The sequence below is a fragment of the Trachemys scripta genome, chromosome 19 (genome assembly GCF_013100865.1).
Source record: "Trachemys scripta elegans isolate TJP31775 chromosome 19, CAS_Tse_1.0, whole genome shotgun sequence".
Taxonomy (NCBI): Eukaryota; Metazoa; Chordata; order Testudines; family Emydidae; genus Trachemys; species Trachemys scripta.
In genome coordinates this window covers 21,763,947-21,778,152 of record NC_048316.1, presented here as the reverse complement: position 1 = coordinate 21,778,152, position 14,206 = coordinate 21,763,947, and the positions used below count along the sequence as shown (strand labels likewise).

Here is a 14,206-nt window from a genome sequence, read left to right as displayed (position 1 = left end):
ACAGAGTAAAATGGATTTATTTGGGGTTTAGAGCCCATTGGGAGCTGGGTGTCTGGCTGCTAGAGACAGGAGCATTTCTTAAGCTGTTTTCAGTTAAGTCTGCAGCTTTGGGGCACGTGGTTCAGACCCTGGGTCTGTGTTGGAGCAGACTGGCGTGTCTGGCTCAACAAGGCAGGGTTCTGGAGGCCCAAACTGGCAGAGAAAATGGGTTCAGAGGTAGTCTCAGCACATCAGGTGACAGTCCCAAGGGGGTTTCTCTGATCGAACCTGTCACACAGCCTACAACAGAACGGCAATCCAGTATCTAGCACTTGCCTAGCCCCTTCCATGCGGGGAACCCAGAGGCTGGTCACCATGCTGTCCCCTTTGACAGATGGGGGAACTGAGGTAGGGTGGGGGAGTGACTGACCCACAGTCACACGCAGAGCTGGGAATGGAACCCAGGACTCCTGCCTCCCAGCCCCTGCTCTAACAATTGGATGCTACTACATCCCTTTAAGGCAGAGCCCTGCAACTGTGGGATGGGTCCACCTGGGGGCACGGAGGAACTTTGGGGTGAGTGCAGTGGGGCCCTGGCCAGCCCTCATGGGGGGCGCGGTGGGAGTACCACGCAGCTCCCCTCCGCCCCCAGGCTCCCAGCTCTGCTCCAGCCACGGCCCCAACCCCAGCCTTGCCCCCAGCCTTCAGCCCCGACTGTGGCCTAGCCACGGCTTCCACTCCCGGCCCTGGCCTTAGCCCTGCCCACACCTATGGCTCTGCTCCCAGCCCCAACCCCAGTCCTGCCTTCAACTTCAGCCTCCAGCCCCCTTCCTGTCCTCAAAACCACCCCCAGCCTTGGCCCCCTTACCCTTGTCCGCCCCCGCCCAGGAGCCATGGCCCGGCTCTGGCTCCCGAGGGGTATGGGGGGGAGGGTGCAAAGAGGGGTAAGGGGGGCATGACTGTGAAAAGTTTGGGGACCACTGCTTGAAGGGCTAAAAGTGTGGGTTCCCCCTGCCCTCCAACACATCCCTAGATCTTCTGTCTCCTTCCCAGTGCTCTGAGCTGACATGCAGCTTCCCAGGCCTTGGCGGTCCCTGGCTGGAGAGCTGCGCTGCCAGGTACTGGGCCACGCCCCTCTCACCTTGAAGGACTCGAAGAAGCCTCCGCTACCCCCGCTGCCATTCTCCAGCTTGTCCTCATCCCCGCCCAGACCCATCATGGACTGGCTGTTAACATGCAGCTCCTCATACAGCGTCTCCAGCAGAGCTGCCCGCGTGCGCTCCTGTGGCAGGAGGGGCACAGGGGGCGTTAGTGGCATTGGAGGCATGGGCTGGGGGCAGTAGCGATCAGGAACAAAGGGGGCAGAGGGGACTGAGTATTGGGGGGGACAGAGGACGAGTTGTGATTCTGTCCCTGGCTCCGGCTCGGTGCCCGGCTGTCGGCCCTGGGGAGTGGGGGTGTCCCCAGGAGCCTTTGGCACATGTGCACTGCCACAGGACCAGCTCAGTGGCCGTATCCTGGGCCCGGCGTAACAACTGCATGCAACTGTGCAGCAAGGCATGGCCCTGGCCCCAGAGCCGACGACCGAGGGCACTGTCTCGCCACCCTTGCTCCCAGAGCCCTAACGCGGGCACTGCGGCACATCGGCTCTCACAGAAATGAGGGCTCGTGGATAGAGAGACGGGGCCAGAATGAGGCATGGGGCAATGGGTGAGGGGAGGGCAGGTACTGGGCATTGCTGGGGGGGACTAGGGAGGATGCCAGCTCAGAACGCAGCACGTGGCTCCTGACCCACCTCCAGCTTGGCAAACTTCTCGGCTTTGTAACAGGCGTACTCGGCGTTGATCAGCTTGGTCAGCAGAAACTCCTGGAACTCGAGGCCCTGCGGGAGGAGAAACCCCACGTCAGCCTCTGCCTTTCCCTAGGGAATGAGCTCAGCAGGCAGCCAGCATTAGCCAGGGCAACTTGGCAGTGGCTGAGCAACCCCTGGTGGTGGGACTAGCACATAGCAGCAGGAAGCGCCACCCACCTTGGCCCCGGCCTTGGCCCCGCCTGCCCCAGAGTTCCAGGCATTACCGCAATGGGACAGGGCAGGAACCAGCAGACTGTATGGCTGCTCCGAGGGCCCCCTGGACTCCCTGTCCAGGGAGAGCGGCCTTCCCAGCAGAGAGCGTGACTCCCACACAGACGGACGAGCTGGCCCCAGGAAGCTTCCTGGGACTGGGAAGTTCAACAAGCCTCAGGCTTCCTTGCCTCTCACCTTTCTGAAGACGGCTGGGTCAGGCAGTGGGGGGCCAAAGAAAGGCACGTCATCCCGGGCTGTGACGGAGACCTGCAAGACATGGTGCTGTCAGTCCCACTGAGCCACGTGCTGCCAGGCCAGTGGGTATGTCTAGACGAGGGAGGGCAGCTGGGCAGCGCTTTCCTGCAGGGCCTCCTGTCTTGCCCCACTTACTGGACACTGGGGTGTCTTCATGGCACAGGGGAATCACCCTCCCGACAGCCTGGGCAGGAGCGCTGGGGCCTGTAGTGCCCGGGAGCGGTGCATCCCTCCGAGCGGTATGCCTGCCCAAGAGCTCAACCCTCCCAGCCGCGCTAGGCTGCGCTGAGCAGCGGCCTCCAGCCCCTCTGGCCAGGACTCTCCGGCAGCATGTGGTGACAGCAGTGCTGCTTCCCCCCGGAGCTGCCATCTCCCCAGATCACTGGGACCAGGGGCTCAGCATTGAACCAGGACTTTCCACTTCAGGTCCACAGGGTGTCCTTGGGTCAGCATCAGCCTGGCTCCGGGTTCAAGCACCTCACGCCCAGGCCATGTGCTCTGGACAGGGCTCCCCCTCCTCCAGTGACCATCCCAGGGGGAGCAGTGATAACACCCATGCTTCACATGATCATTAGCCCCAAGAGGTAACTGAGGCACAGAGAGACAAAGAGACTGGCTCCATATCACACAGAGTCAGTGGCAGAGCAGGAACAGAACCCAGGAGTCCTGACTACCAGCCCCTATCTATAACCACTAGGGACTGTCACTCCCATATTAAGAACCTTGTGGCCCATTTCTGAGTGTCATGGATTGCTCTGCCCAGGCCTTTTCCCTCAGCTCCCAGTCTCTAGCTGGGAGCAGCTCTGTGGCCCAGCCCCTGCCCTGTTAGTGCCATGGTAACTCGGTGGTGTTGCACCAAATGGGCTGGGTCCCTGGCGGGCTACGACTCACAAGCAGGCCCCCGGGCGTGCACTCACCTTGTAGAGCGTGCTCTCGGAGCAGGGCTTCTCTGCCTGCACCACGATGTAGGCGTGCAGGAAGTTGGAGGCGATCATGTCTGGCACGAAGGGCGTGTTCTCATCCTGGAAGACGATGGCCACAATGTCGTTCCCGATGTGCCTTTTCCTCTGCAACTGAGCGCAGCAGGGAGGGCGTTACTCCCGCAGCCCAAGCCCCGTGCCAAGGCAGCCAGGCCCAGCACAGGTCAAGGAGGGGAAGTGGTGGGAGATAGATCAGGGAGACTGGGAGCTCAGCGAGGGGCAGGAGCATGGACAGGCTGAGCCAGAGGGACGGGGGGATCCCCTGGCTGCCCTTTGTCGATATCCCCCCTCCCCTCTGGGCCGAGATGGGGCCTCGGCACTAGCGAGTGTCTCTTCACTCCAGTGGGGGAATGGGGCTGGGCTGGGGCTGAGCAGGCCAGGGGCTGTGTGGGTGGCGGGGGCTGGTTTGGGACAGAACCACTTGGGATGGGAGTCACATTGGTCACAGTGACTGCCTAAAAGAAGGGTGATATGCGGGTGCATGAAGAGGTTGGGGTGTGTGCACATGAAGGCTGGAGGGCTGTGTGGGGCTGTACTTTAGGGGGTGTATACACGTGTGTGTCCATACATGTGTAGACATGCATTTCCGTGTGCAGCCCCTGCCGAGGTGGGTGGGGTGCCCATGCAGGGCTGGGAGGCTGTGTGGGGCTGTACTGTAGGGGGTGTATACACGTGTGTGTCCACACATGTGTAGACATGCATTTCCGTGTGCAGTCCCTGCTGGGGGATACTGCTCTCTCCTACCTGCTGGGCATCGCCTTCGGTGTAGGGCAGCTTTGTGGACACGTGGAACATGATCTCCTTGCTGCGGAAGGTGCAGTAGACGGATTCTGTTCCCGTCTGGCCATGGGTCACGTCCAGCCCCCCCCGGAACCTGCCACCAAAAAGACCCAGGCCTCAGGCAGATGCCCACCCTGCCCTGTCCCTCCACTCCCAAGGAGCCCGGGACAGCAGCTGCAAGGCCAGGACGATCTGTCCCGCAGAGACTCACTGGATGGGACAGCGAGTGGCACAGGCTTAGCATAGAGGGGCCAGAGCAGTGCAGGGGGCCAGCCTCCCTCCTCTCCACACACAGGCCCAGCAGACCCAGGCTGGCAGGAGCTCGCTCACCCCTTGAAATCCTGCAGCTGGACTTTCTGGCCCAGGAAGTCGAGGAACTCCACGAAGGCTGGGCTCTCCTCGGTGGTGCCAAACAGCTCCTCCTCGGACGTCTGCAACATGGCCAGCAAAGCAGAGGAGTTAGGACAGGGCTGGGCCCCCTGGCCAGCTTAACATGAGCCCGGGGCTGTGCTGGGTTGAGGCCTGTCCAGACAGCCTGGCTGGAGAGAAGCTGAGTCTGTGAGAGGGGGCAAAGGAGCCACTAGCGGAGATGGCGCTTGTAAGGGTGCAGGGGCGAAGAGCCTCTGCTGCGGCTGAGTCTCCCCCCGGGTCTATGCCATGAGCTGAGCTCTGACCTGCAGAGTGAACCCGCAACGCCCCAGATGGCAGTGCCTGCGGAGAGCATGACAGCCACTGGGACCCAGCTCTGGGGAGTACCCATCACAATCCTTCATCTGGGGCTGTCGCAGCCCCTCACCAACAGCCTGTCTGTGCACCCAGCTTCGGGGTTCTCCCCATTTGACTGTGGGGAAACTGAGGCATGGGGGCTATGACTTGTAAAGGGTCACTGGAGAAGTAGGTAACAGAACTCTCCAGACTTCCAGTTCCCAGCCTTAACCATTAAGTGATGCTCTTCACCCCACCCCACCCCCGGTAACAGAACCAAGGCAAATGCTATGTAGTCAAGGGTATGGTTTAGCTGGCTAGCCCCTGCCATGGCTCCTGAATCCATTACAGCTCTTGGCAAAGCAAACGGGCCATTGCTGTGCTGAGATGAAAGCAGCTGGGAGGGTGGGATGCCAGGGAGATGTCTCTGCTGTTTAGGAAACCCGGCTCCAGCCGCTCCTGCTCGCCAACGGCCATGCTGAGCTGGAGCGGCAGCCAGAGGGTTGGGGGCTCCCCCATCCCCGCTGCAGGCTGCTTGTCAGAGGGGAAAGCCGGGGATGGAGGCTGGCAGGCTGGGGTAGCCCCAGCCCCCTGTGGGATCAATTCACCGTCCCGGAGAGCCCAGCCCCCACTCCACAGAGACTGACCCACCTGGCCCAACTTCTGGTAGATGACACCGAACTTGAAGTGATTGCTGAGGACGTGCTCGTCGAAGGTGACAATGAGACGGGAGGCCTGGGGAGATGGGAGAGGCTGGTTACATCCGGCTGCCAGGAACCCCTGCTCCCTCTGGGTTGTGACAGGGACCCGACCCTTGGGGGACTCATGAGCCACGCATGGGGCAGGTTCCTCTCAGGGCGGTAGGTGTGGGGTGTGAGGCATGGGGCGGTGCAGAATCTGGATTTCTGGGAGGGAGGTCTCATGATTTCGACATTTCTTCCATCCCAGAACGAGAACAACATTTGACATTTCCCACAAACCAATTTTCTGAAAGATAATTCATCTGGGGCCAATCGAAGCTCTGACATAATCTGACCGTTCCCTTCCCAGCGCCACTTTTTGCCCCATTTTTATAATACACAATTTTCAAAAAAAAATCACAAAAAAATGGAAGGAAAAGTTGTTTCAAAATGGAAAACCGAAATGCCGCATTTGGAAAAGATCAAAATGGGGCACTCTGAATGGGACACCCCCAGCCCTGCACCCGGCAAGGATGCCCCATGCCTGGCAGGATATGCTCGGCCCCACGCAACGCCCCCAGCCCTGCACCCAGCACTTGATTTCTATTTGGAAATGAATTTACCAAGGTGAAACGATTCCATGGATTGTTTGCTGTCTCTGAACTGGCGTTTCCAATGGAAAAAATCCCATTAGAAAATTTCCTCCCACAGGCAGGTGGGCGAGGGGCGCCCTCGGAGCAGGAACAAGCCACACAGACAGGGACTGGGCTGGGTCTAACAGGCTTTTCCCATCTCTGAGATCTAGGACTCTGGTTCTTGTCCCCACCTGGTGCAAGCCCAGGCCCCTCACCCAGCTCTGTGCGAACTCCTACCACAGCGACCAGGAAGCCCCACAGAGCATGGAGAAGAGGGCACCTGAGCTCTTTTCCAAATCCAGCCCTTTGTGCCTGCATCCACATGTAGTTACCCACAATGCTCTTCTGCCTGTCAGCAGAAAAGGGATGGAGCAGAGCTCTGGGACATTTTGGGAGGGGTTGTCTGGGAGTCACCCAGGGATGCCCCTCTTTTCTGTGAGCTGGGGAACCAGAGTGCTGTCTGGTGTCCCCTTACCCGCCTCAGTGGACTTCAGAAATGTGCTGTGGGAGGGATGGACTCTCCCGAGTCCCAGGGCTTCCTCTGAACCCCCACCCACCCCAGGGGTGGGAGCTTCGCCATGGAGCAGCAGGACCCTAGCCCAGCCCAGGACAGAATGCCCTGAGCTGAGTGCTCTGCTCTCAGCACTGGAGTCAGGGGGCAGAAGGAGGCCAGCCCTGTTATAACCCAGCCAGTGAGGTAAGCCCCTAGGACGGGGCGTCTCTCCTGCAAGGAGGAAGCGCCTCCAAACCCCTGGGTGGGGCTCTATGCTGGTCCGGGAGCACCCTGAGAAAGGCTCCCGGGGGCGGAGGGGACTTGGTGGTGCTGCTTCTGGCCACGGGCAAACCTGGCAAAGGAGCCAGCCAGGGTCAGGTTTGGGACTAAAGCTGAACTAAGTTCTGATTGGCTGTGGAATGCCCAGCCTGCCCGTCCAACATCCTGGTGCCTGCTGAAGGCTGGGGTTCCCTGCTGGGCCCCCTGGTAGGAGCCCCCAGTGGTGAAGAGGCAGGCTGGGTGTGCATATGCACACGGGAGCTGTCAGAAAGTGCACGCTGCCTCCAGCCTACCTTTGGGTACAAGACCGGATAGAACCGATCCACGTTCACGTCCTCACACGCCAGCTGAAACACAGACGAGAGAGTGAGAACGTGCATGTCACGGAGTGCCAGCCAGTAAAACGGAAGGTTTATTAGACGACAGGAACACAGTCCCAAACAGAGCTTGTAGGTACAACCAGGACCCCCAAGTCAGGTCCCTCGGGGGGGAGGAGGGGAGGGAGCTTAGACCCCAGCCTTGGGGTTCCCTCCATTCCCCCAGACCGCTCCAAACTGAAAAACCCCCTCCAGCCGTCTCACCCAGCCTTCGCCGGCTCCTCCCCCAGCCTTTGTCCAGTTTCCCAGGCAAAGGTGTCGCCTGGCTGCAACCCCCCTCCTGGCTCAGGTTACAGGCTCAGGTATCATCCCTCAAGTGAAGTCACCCCCTGCTCTCCCATCCCCCAATGCAGACAGTCCCAGTAAAGATCCCCTGCGACATCCCTAGGTCAATCTGCCCCGCTCCCTGCTCCGACACAGTGCAACTCAGAACCATGTGTGTGCACGTGTCCGGGGGCAGGAAGAGGGGTGCGTGCATTACTGCCCCTGTTGGATGGGAGCAGCCAGAGCTCACCTGTGTGGGGTTTTGGGGTGACGCTCTCTGTTCTCTCAGGCTCCCTTCATGGAGCAAGGTGGGGGTTTGTATGTGTACCCCCGCCCCTGCCCCACACCAGGCTATCAACCTCAGCGCCCTGAGAGAGAATGGGCTGTACAGCCACAGTGCCCTGGCTGCCGGCCACGGCCGCTGGGCAGGCTGCAGATAAATGAATCCCTGCTAGGGTTACCATACGTCCGGTTTTTCCCGGACATGTCCGGCTTTTCGGCAATCAAACCCCCGTCCGGGGGGAATTGCCAAAAAGCCGAATGTGTCCGGGAAAAATACCAGCCGGGCACTTCCTCTCCCGCGGCTGCTCTGCTCCTCCCCTGACTCAGACAGGCTGGCTTTAGGCCGATTCAGGCTGAATCGGGCCCCACGCTAAGAGGGCCCCGTGCTGCAGCTCTCCACCCCACCCCCAGCTCACTTCTCCCTCCTCCCCTCCCCTGAATACTCTGACCCCTGCTCCTCCTCCTCCCCTGCTTCCCGATTCGTGGGAAGTCTGAAAAGAAGCAGGGGCGGGTAGGCAGCACCAGGTAAGCTGGGGTGGCGGGGGGCGCGAGAAGGGCTCCGGGGAGGCATGGCCCAGTCCAGCCCCGGCCAAGCAGCTCACTCTGGCCCCGGTTCTGGTCGAGTGCGCTGGCCTGGCCCCGGCCGAGCACTCCCGGCCTCAGCGGCTCTGGCCCGGCTCGGCTCCGGCCCGGCCTGGCCCCCGCGGCTCGGCTCTGGCCCGGCCCCCGCGGCTCGGCTCGGCCCGGCCCCTGCGGCCAGGCCTGGCCCCCGGCCGAGCACCCCGGGCCTCAGCGGCTCTGACCTGGCCTGGCTCCGGCCCGGCCTGGCCCCCGCGGCTCGTCTCTGGCCTGTCCCGTCCCCCACGGCTCGGCTCCGGCCCGGCCCCCACGGCTCGGCTCGACCCGGCCCCTGCGGCCAGGCCTGGCCCCCCCGGCCGAGCACCCCCGGCCTCAGCGGCTCTGACCCGGCTCGGCTTGGCTCCAGCCCAGCCCGGCCCCCGTGGCTCGGCTGGGCCCGGCCCCTGCGGCTCAGCTCGGGCCCCGCAGCGCGGCGCGGCTCGGTTCGGCTCCAGCCCGGCCCCCGCGGCTCAGCTCCGGCCTGGCCCCTGCAGCTTGGCTCGGCTCGGCTCGGCTCTGGCTCGGCTCGGCTCCGGCCCCGGCCCGGCCCCCGCGGCTCGGCTCCAGCCCGGCCCCTGCGGTGTGGCTTGGCTTGGCTCGGCTCGGCCCGGCCCCGGCGGCTCGGCTCGGCTCCGGCCCGGCACCCACGACTCGGCTCCAGCCCGGCCCCTGCGGCATGGCTTGGCTCGGCTTGGCCCGGCCCCGGCGGCTCGGCTTGGCTCCGGCCCAGCCCCCGCGGCTCGGCTCCGGCCCAGCCCCTGCAGCTCGGCTCCAGCCCGGCCCCTGCGGCGTGGCTTGGCTTGGCTCGGCTCGGCCCGGCCCCGGCAGCTCGGCTCGGCTCCGGCCAGGCCCCCACGTAGGGTGACCAGATAGCAAGTGTGAAAAATCGGGACGGGGGTGGGGGGTAATAGGAGCCCATATAAAAAAAAGCCCCAAATATCGGGACTGTCCCTATAAAATCGGGACATCTGGTCACCCTACCCCCGCGGCTCGGCTCCGGCTCGGCCCCCGTGGCTCAGCTCCGGCCCGGCCCCTGCAGCTCGGCTCCGGCCCCCGCAGCTCGGCTCCAGACCAGACCCAAGCCCCGCAACCCTGGCCGGAGCTCCGGCCGGAACGCGGCCCGATTCCTGGAGCCGGGGAGGAGAAGTGCCCGGCCGGCGGCTGGAGTCCGGAGGCAAGGGGGCTGCCCGAAGCCGGTAGTGCTGGCTCGGGCAGCTTGGCTCTCAAAAAGAGCCAAAGTCTGAGTCGGGGAGGAGCGGAGCGGAGAAGTGCCCGGCTGGGGGAGCAGGGTCCAGAGGCATAGGGGCTGCCCGAAGCCGGTAGCGCTGGCTCGGGCAGCTTGGCTCTTAAACAGAGCTGAAGTCTGAGTCAGGGAGGAGCAGAGCAGCTGGAGCCGGGGAGGAGAAGTGCCCGGCCAGGGGCGCAGGGTCTGGGGGCTGCCCGGCAAACCGTGAAGCCGGTAGCGCTCGGGCAGCCCTTTTTGCGTGGCTGGGAGGGAGGAGGGGGAGTTAGGGCGGGGACTTTGGGGAAGGGACGGGGGAAAGGGCGGAGCTGGGGGTGGGAAAGGGGCGGGGCCAGGGCCCGTGGAGTGTCCTCTTTTTTTATTTTTTAAATATGGAAACCCTAATCCCTGCTGAAGCCAGGAATGGCCCCAGCCATAGGGCACTAACTGGCTCCCATGGCCCGGCGTTCTCCTCAGCCTTGAGGCAGGGAAACGGGGCCTGGCCTGCGTGAGGCTGAGTGAGATCAGGGTACAGGCTCAGCCCATGGAGATGGACGGGTCCCGCTGAGGTACCTGCCTTGGCCATCTGCACGATGTTGGGGAACTCGGTCAGGCAGGAGATGGGGATGACGTCATGGTAGGTTCGGCACTTGGTCCTGCAATAAGAGACGAGGGTGTCACAGGACCTGGCTGGGCGCCCCAAGAGCCCTGGCGCCTGGCCTCCGCAGTGAAGGGGAGGAGGCACTATCTAGGCCCCTGTGGCTCAGGCATTGCCCCGGGGACACAGAGGGCCCTGCGCTCACCTGAGCAGCAGCCGCAGGTGCTCCTGGTCACCAATTACATCATACTTGAGGGAGAAGACGAGGTGGCCCAGTGCCGTGTCCAGGGAGTAGTAGTTAAAGTGCTCCTGGGGGAAAACAGATGAGCCACTGAGAGACCAGAGCGCAGCCTCCCAGAAGGAGTGGGCATAGCTCTTTGGTCCCATCAATGGTGGGGGGACATAGTCCACTGCTGCCCTCTGGGGTAACAGCTGCCCTCCTGGGCTCACACAACAGCCTGGCTCCCGTGAGGAGGAGCTAAGGATTTCTGCCCCTTGGGCCCCAGCGCTGGGCAGGATGGGGTGCCCCCCTCAGGGCTTGGGGTGCCTCCAGGCGACAGAGGGAGGGAGGGGCAGTTTGCTGGCTAGGGCCTTGCGCATCCTGGCAGGTGAGGGCCAGCTGGTGACCAAGGAACTGGGGATGCGGGGGGCTGTTAGGCTCAGGCAGCAGGCCAGACACCTGCCACCATGCGCGGGAGGGCAGGGGGCTGCAGGTGGCTGACGGGTCCCATGTCGGCTACTACAGCTCATGGGCCTCTTGTAAGAGGCACATTCCCCTTCCACTCCCCGGCATGCTGAGCGCTGCCCCCCACAGGCTGCTGGGCCAGGCTGGCATGTCCTGCAGAGCCCCAGCCCTGGGACTTGGAGCAGGACCCCATGACCTGGAGATGTCCCACAGGGTCTGTCAACACTTCACGCCCCTCCATGGCCTGCTGCAGGGTCAGGGGTCAACAGAGCCAGGGACCCGATGAGCCCCAGAGACCAGTGGGCAGCACAGGTAGAGGATACACCTGGGGAACCCCAAGGAGTATAGGCTGCTGCTCCCACTTCCCCACCAGCTGCAGGTGAACTTGGCCAATGAGCCATTCCCAGCTGCCAACGGGGCACCCCTTCACGCCATAGCTCCCTCAACTACTGGCTGCATGAACCAGGGCAGGCCGGGACCTGGAGGTGCCTGCAGGGGGCTCAGATGCTCTAACGCAGGGGCACCACAGGCCTTTCCCAAGTGCCCCCAGCCCCAAGCGAGGGGCATCCAGAGCAGCTGTGTTGTGGGATCCACCCCATAGCACAACTGCCCCCTCCGTGATCGCGGCGCAATGGGTCAGCCTTGCCCATGGGGAGAGGGAAGGGCCGACACACGGGGAGCAAACCCCAGAGCGGCATGGGCCATCCCAACCCCAAAGGCTGTGTAGGTTTCCAACACTGGCAGAGCTTGAGCTGCCAATCCCATGCTTTTGGATTTGAGCGCCATCCCTGGGACCAGTGGGCACGGCCCTGGGCACATTCCAGGGGGATTAACCATGGGTAGCCCTGACTCATGCCAAACAACTGGGGACATGCAGTAAAGGTCCGTCCTGCAGCACTGCTGGGGGCCTCACCCCCTTTCCCCAGAACATTTCTCCCCACCAAGACACCAGTGCTGCCCAAAACACTGTGACGCAGCCAGCAACGCGTTCCAGCGTGCCGCAATCCCCAGAGTCCTGACAGGGTGGGGAGGTGCACAGTGCAAACAGACAGCCGAGTCCAGGGAGCATTTAAACCCACGGGGCGGATACAGCCGGAGCTGTACGGCATGTAAACAAGGCGCCAGCGCAATGCTCTGCTGGAACGGCAGGAGCAGAAGGGCTGCAGCAATGCAGTCGGGGGACCGTGCTCTCGCCATCGGAGGAGGGTGAGGGTTGATTCATGCTAGCGTGGCTCAGGGCCACGGAAGAGACAGGCTGTGTCCAGGTGCTGGGAAATTAATCCCAGCAGCAAGGGGTGCAGAAAAGCAACAGCTTGTAAGTCCTCCAGCAAACAGCATGATAACCTTGGGCAAACAGAGCCCGGGACTGCAGCCCACAGCCTGAAGGAGAGCTCAGGGGCCTCAGGCCACGGCATGGGCTTCCCCGGCTTCGGCTCGTTTGACTGAGGATAATAGAGGAGTGCTGCTGTTCTAACCATGCAGCTTCTTCTTTAGCAAGATCCTGAGACGGTGCCAACCCCACCTACCCTCAGGTACCCCAGTTCTGTGCATGTGGGGGGTAGGGAAAGGCCTGAAGCCGGCTTTGAACTCCCCCTCTTTGGTGACCTGCCCAGTCCTTGGAGTGGGGTAGAGGGCCCCTGGGAAACAGAGAACTGCTGTAGAGCCGCAAATGCCAACCATACTCCCGATCCACCCCTATGCCAGGGCTGGGAGCATGGCTGGCACAGAGCCCTGACACCCACTCCGTACTGCTCAGGGAGGCCCCCACATAGGGTGGCTTTTCAGGAAGTCTTTTCTGCTCCCTTAAAGGCCCCTTCATGCCCCCAGAGCATCTTAAAGGGCCTCAGCACAACGACTAACCAGACCCCTAAACTGGATCCAAACGCTAGCAGTATCCGCTACACCCCCTGAGCCCCAGGAAACTGGCTAATCCCCAGCTGCATGTCACCTGGGAGCTGGTGAACTGCGGGAGCCGCTGGGGAGCGCTGGGCCTGGGAGGAGGGGCAGGGAGCTGGGCAAGGCAGGGCTCTTGGGGGATCTGAAATCAGACTGTGGTTTGTGTGTTAAAGAACCCTGACGGTGGAACATCCTGGGCGCCCCCGATGGTGAGATGTCCCAGGTCACCATTGCTTCCCCAAGCCCCTCTCCCCAGACAGGAGTCGAGTTCTTTTCCTTGTTTGATTCCCACAATTCCAGTCCCCCATCCTGTTCACACGGGAAATTTGCTACATGGCTTCCTTGGGGGGCCCGATGGGGCTCGGCTAGGTTGTTCCAGGGTCAGAGAGCACATGGGTTAGCCCCAGCCTGGGCTGTCCCCAGCCTGCAAATGAAACAGTGCCCCGTATAAGCCTGCTCCAAACTCCATTGAAACCAGGGGAGTCTGAGTCCCACAAGCACCTGGAGCCAGGGAAACCGGTCTGGGCGGGGAATCACCAGCAAAGGGATGGAGAACAGCCAGTCTGTGCTAAAGGCAGCGCATGGTGAGCGCCTGGATCAAATTCCCGCTGGGCCGGGCGGTGGGTGGAGAAGAGGTGCCTACCTTGCCCAGGAAATGCTTCCTGTAGATCCTGGCCATGTGGTTACATTCCAGTTTCACCTTGGAGGTTGGAGACGGAAGCGACTCGGTTTCGGGGATGCTGGTCAGTTCATGGTTGGTGCCTTCGATCCAGTAGCCCCCGAACTGTGGAAGCAGGATGAGGGGGAATGGCCCCTCGCGCCCCAGCACCTGAAGAGAGAGGGAAGCCAGGAAACTGCACTGAGGAACGCTGACCGGCTCCCCAGAGCAGCGCCACAATCCTGATATGGAGACCCAACGCCCTGTGAAGCATGCATCTAGGGTTTCTACAATGCCACTCTTCCGAAGGAGCCCAAGGGCCTTCGCAAACGAAGTGTTCACCTCGTCAGCCTCGGGAGCCCAAAGCAGCAGCCAAGGGCACAGTGGAGGAATGGGAAGCCGAGAGGGCACTGAGGGAGGCAGGACAGTGCTCACTGTCAGGAACCAAGCCCATAGGGAACACGGGCTCAGCACAGACACAACGGGGTGAGGGAACCTCTTTCATTGGGCCAACTCCTGCACTTTGAGGTGATGAAAGGTCTCCCCTCCCCCGTGACTCTCTAATATCCAGGGACCAACCTGGCTACACCAACACTGCAAACTGCGGAGAGGCCAGGAGTACAGCACCCCACGGTGCCATGCTGGGGCAGTCAGGGAGAAGAGCACCCACTGCTGGCTAATCACCCACTCCCTGCTCACCCATACACAGCCTGGCCAGGCCAGATGCTGCAGAGCTTAGGAGATCTGCTAGGATC

The 14,206-nt window shown here is 62.3% G+C and overlaps 1 protein-coding gene across 8 annotated transcripts in view; it reads right to left on the bottom strand.

Moving 5' to 3' along the window:
* RAP1GAP (RAP1 GTPase activating protein) overlaps nucleotides 1-14,206 on the bottom strand; it is a 179,649-nt gene that overhangs the window by 47,015 nt on the left and 118,428 nt on the right. For all 8 annotated transcript variants that reach the window (XM_034753291.1, XM_034753284.1, XM_034753283.1 and 5 more), the window contains 11 exons: nucleotides 13,437-13,622; nucleotides 10,418-10,521; nucleotides 10,192-10,270; nucleotides 7,145-7,198; nucleotides 5,416-5,499; nucleotides 4,390-4,490; nucleotides 4,024-4,153; nucleotides 3,217-3,372; nucleotides 2,240-2,311; nucleotides 1,775-1,861; nucleotides 1,121-1,261 (listed from right to left, as the gene is read on the bottom strand). In XM_034753291.1, coding sequence (XP_034609182.1) covers nucleotides 1,121-1,261; nucleotides 1,775-1,861; nucleotides 2,240-2,311; nucleotides 3,217-3,372; nucleotides 4,024-4,153; nucleotides 4,390-4,490; nucleotides 5,416-5,499; nucleotides 7,145-7,198; nucleotides 10,192-10,270; nucleotides 10,418-10,521; nucleotides 13,437-13,622 — 1,194 coding nt within the window. The remainder of the gene's footprint in view (nucleotides 1-1,120; nucleotides 1,262-1,774; nucleotides 1,862-2,239; nucleotides 2,312-3,216; nucleotides 3,373-4,023; nucleotides 4,154-4,389; nucleotides 4,491-5,415; nucleotides 5,500-7,144; nucleotides 7,199-10,191; nucleotides 10,271-10,417; nucleotides 10,522-13,436; nucleotides 13,623-14,206) is intronic.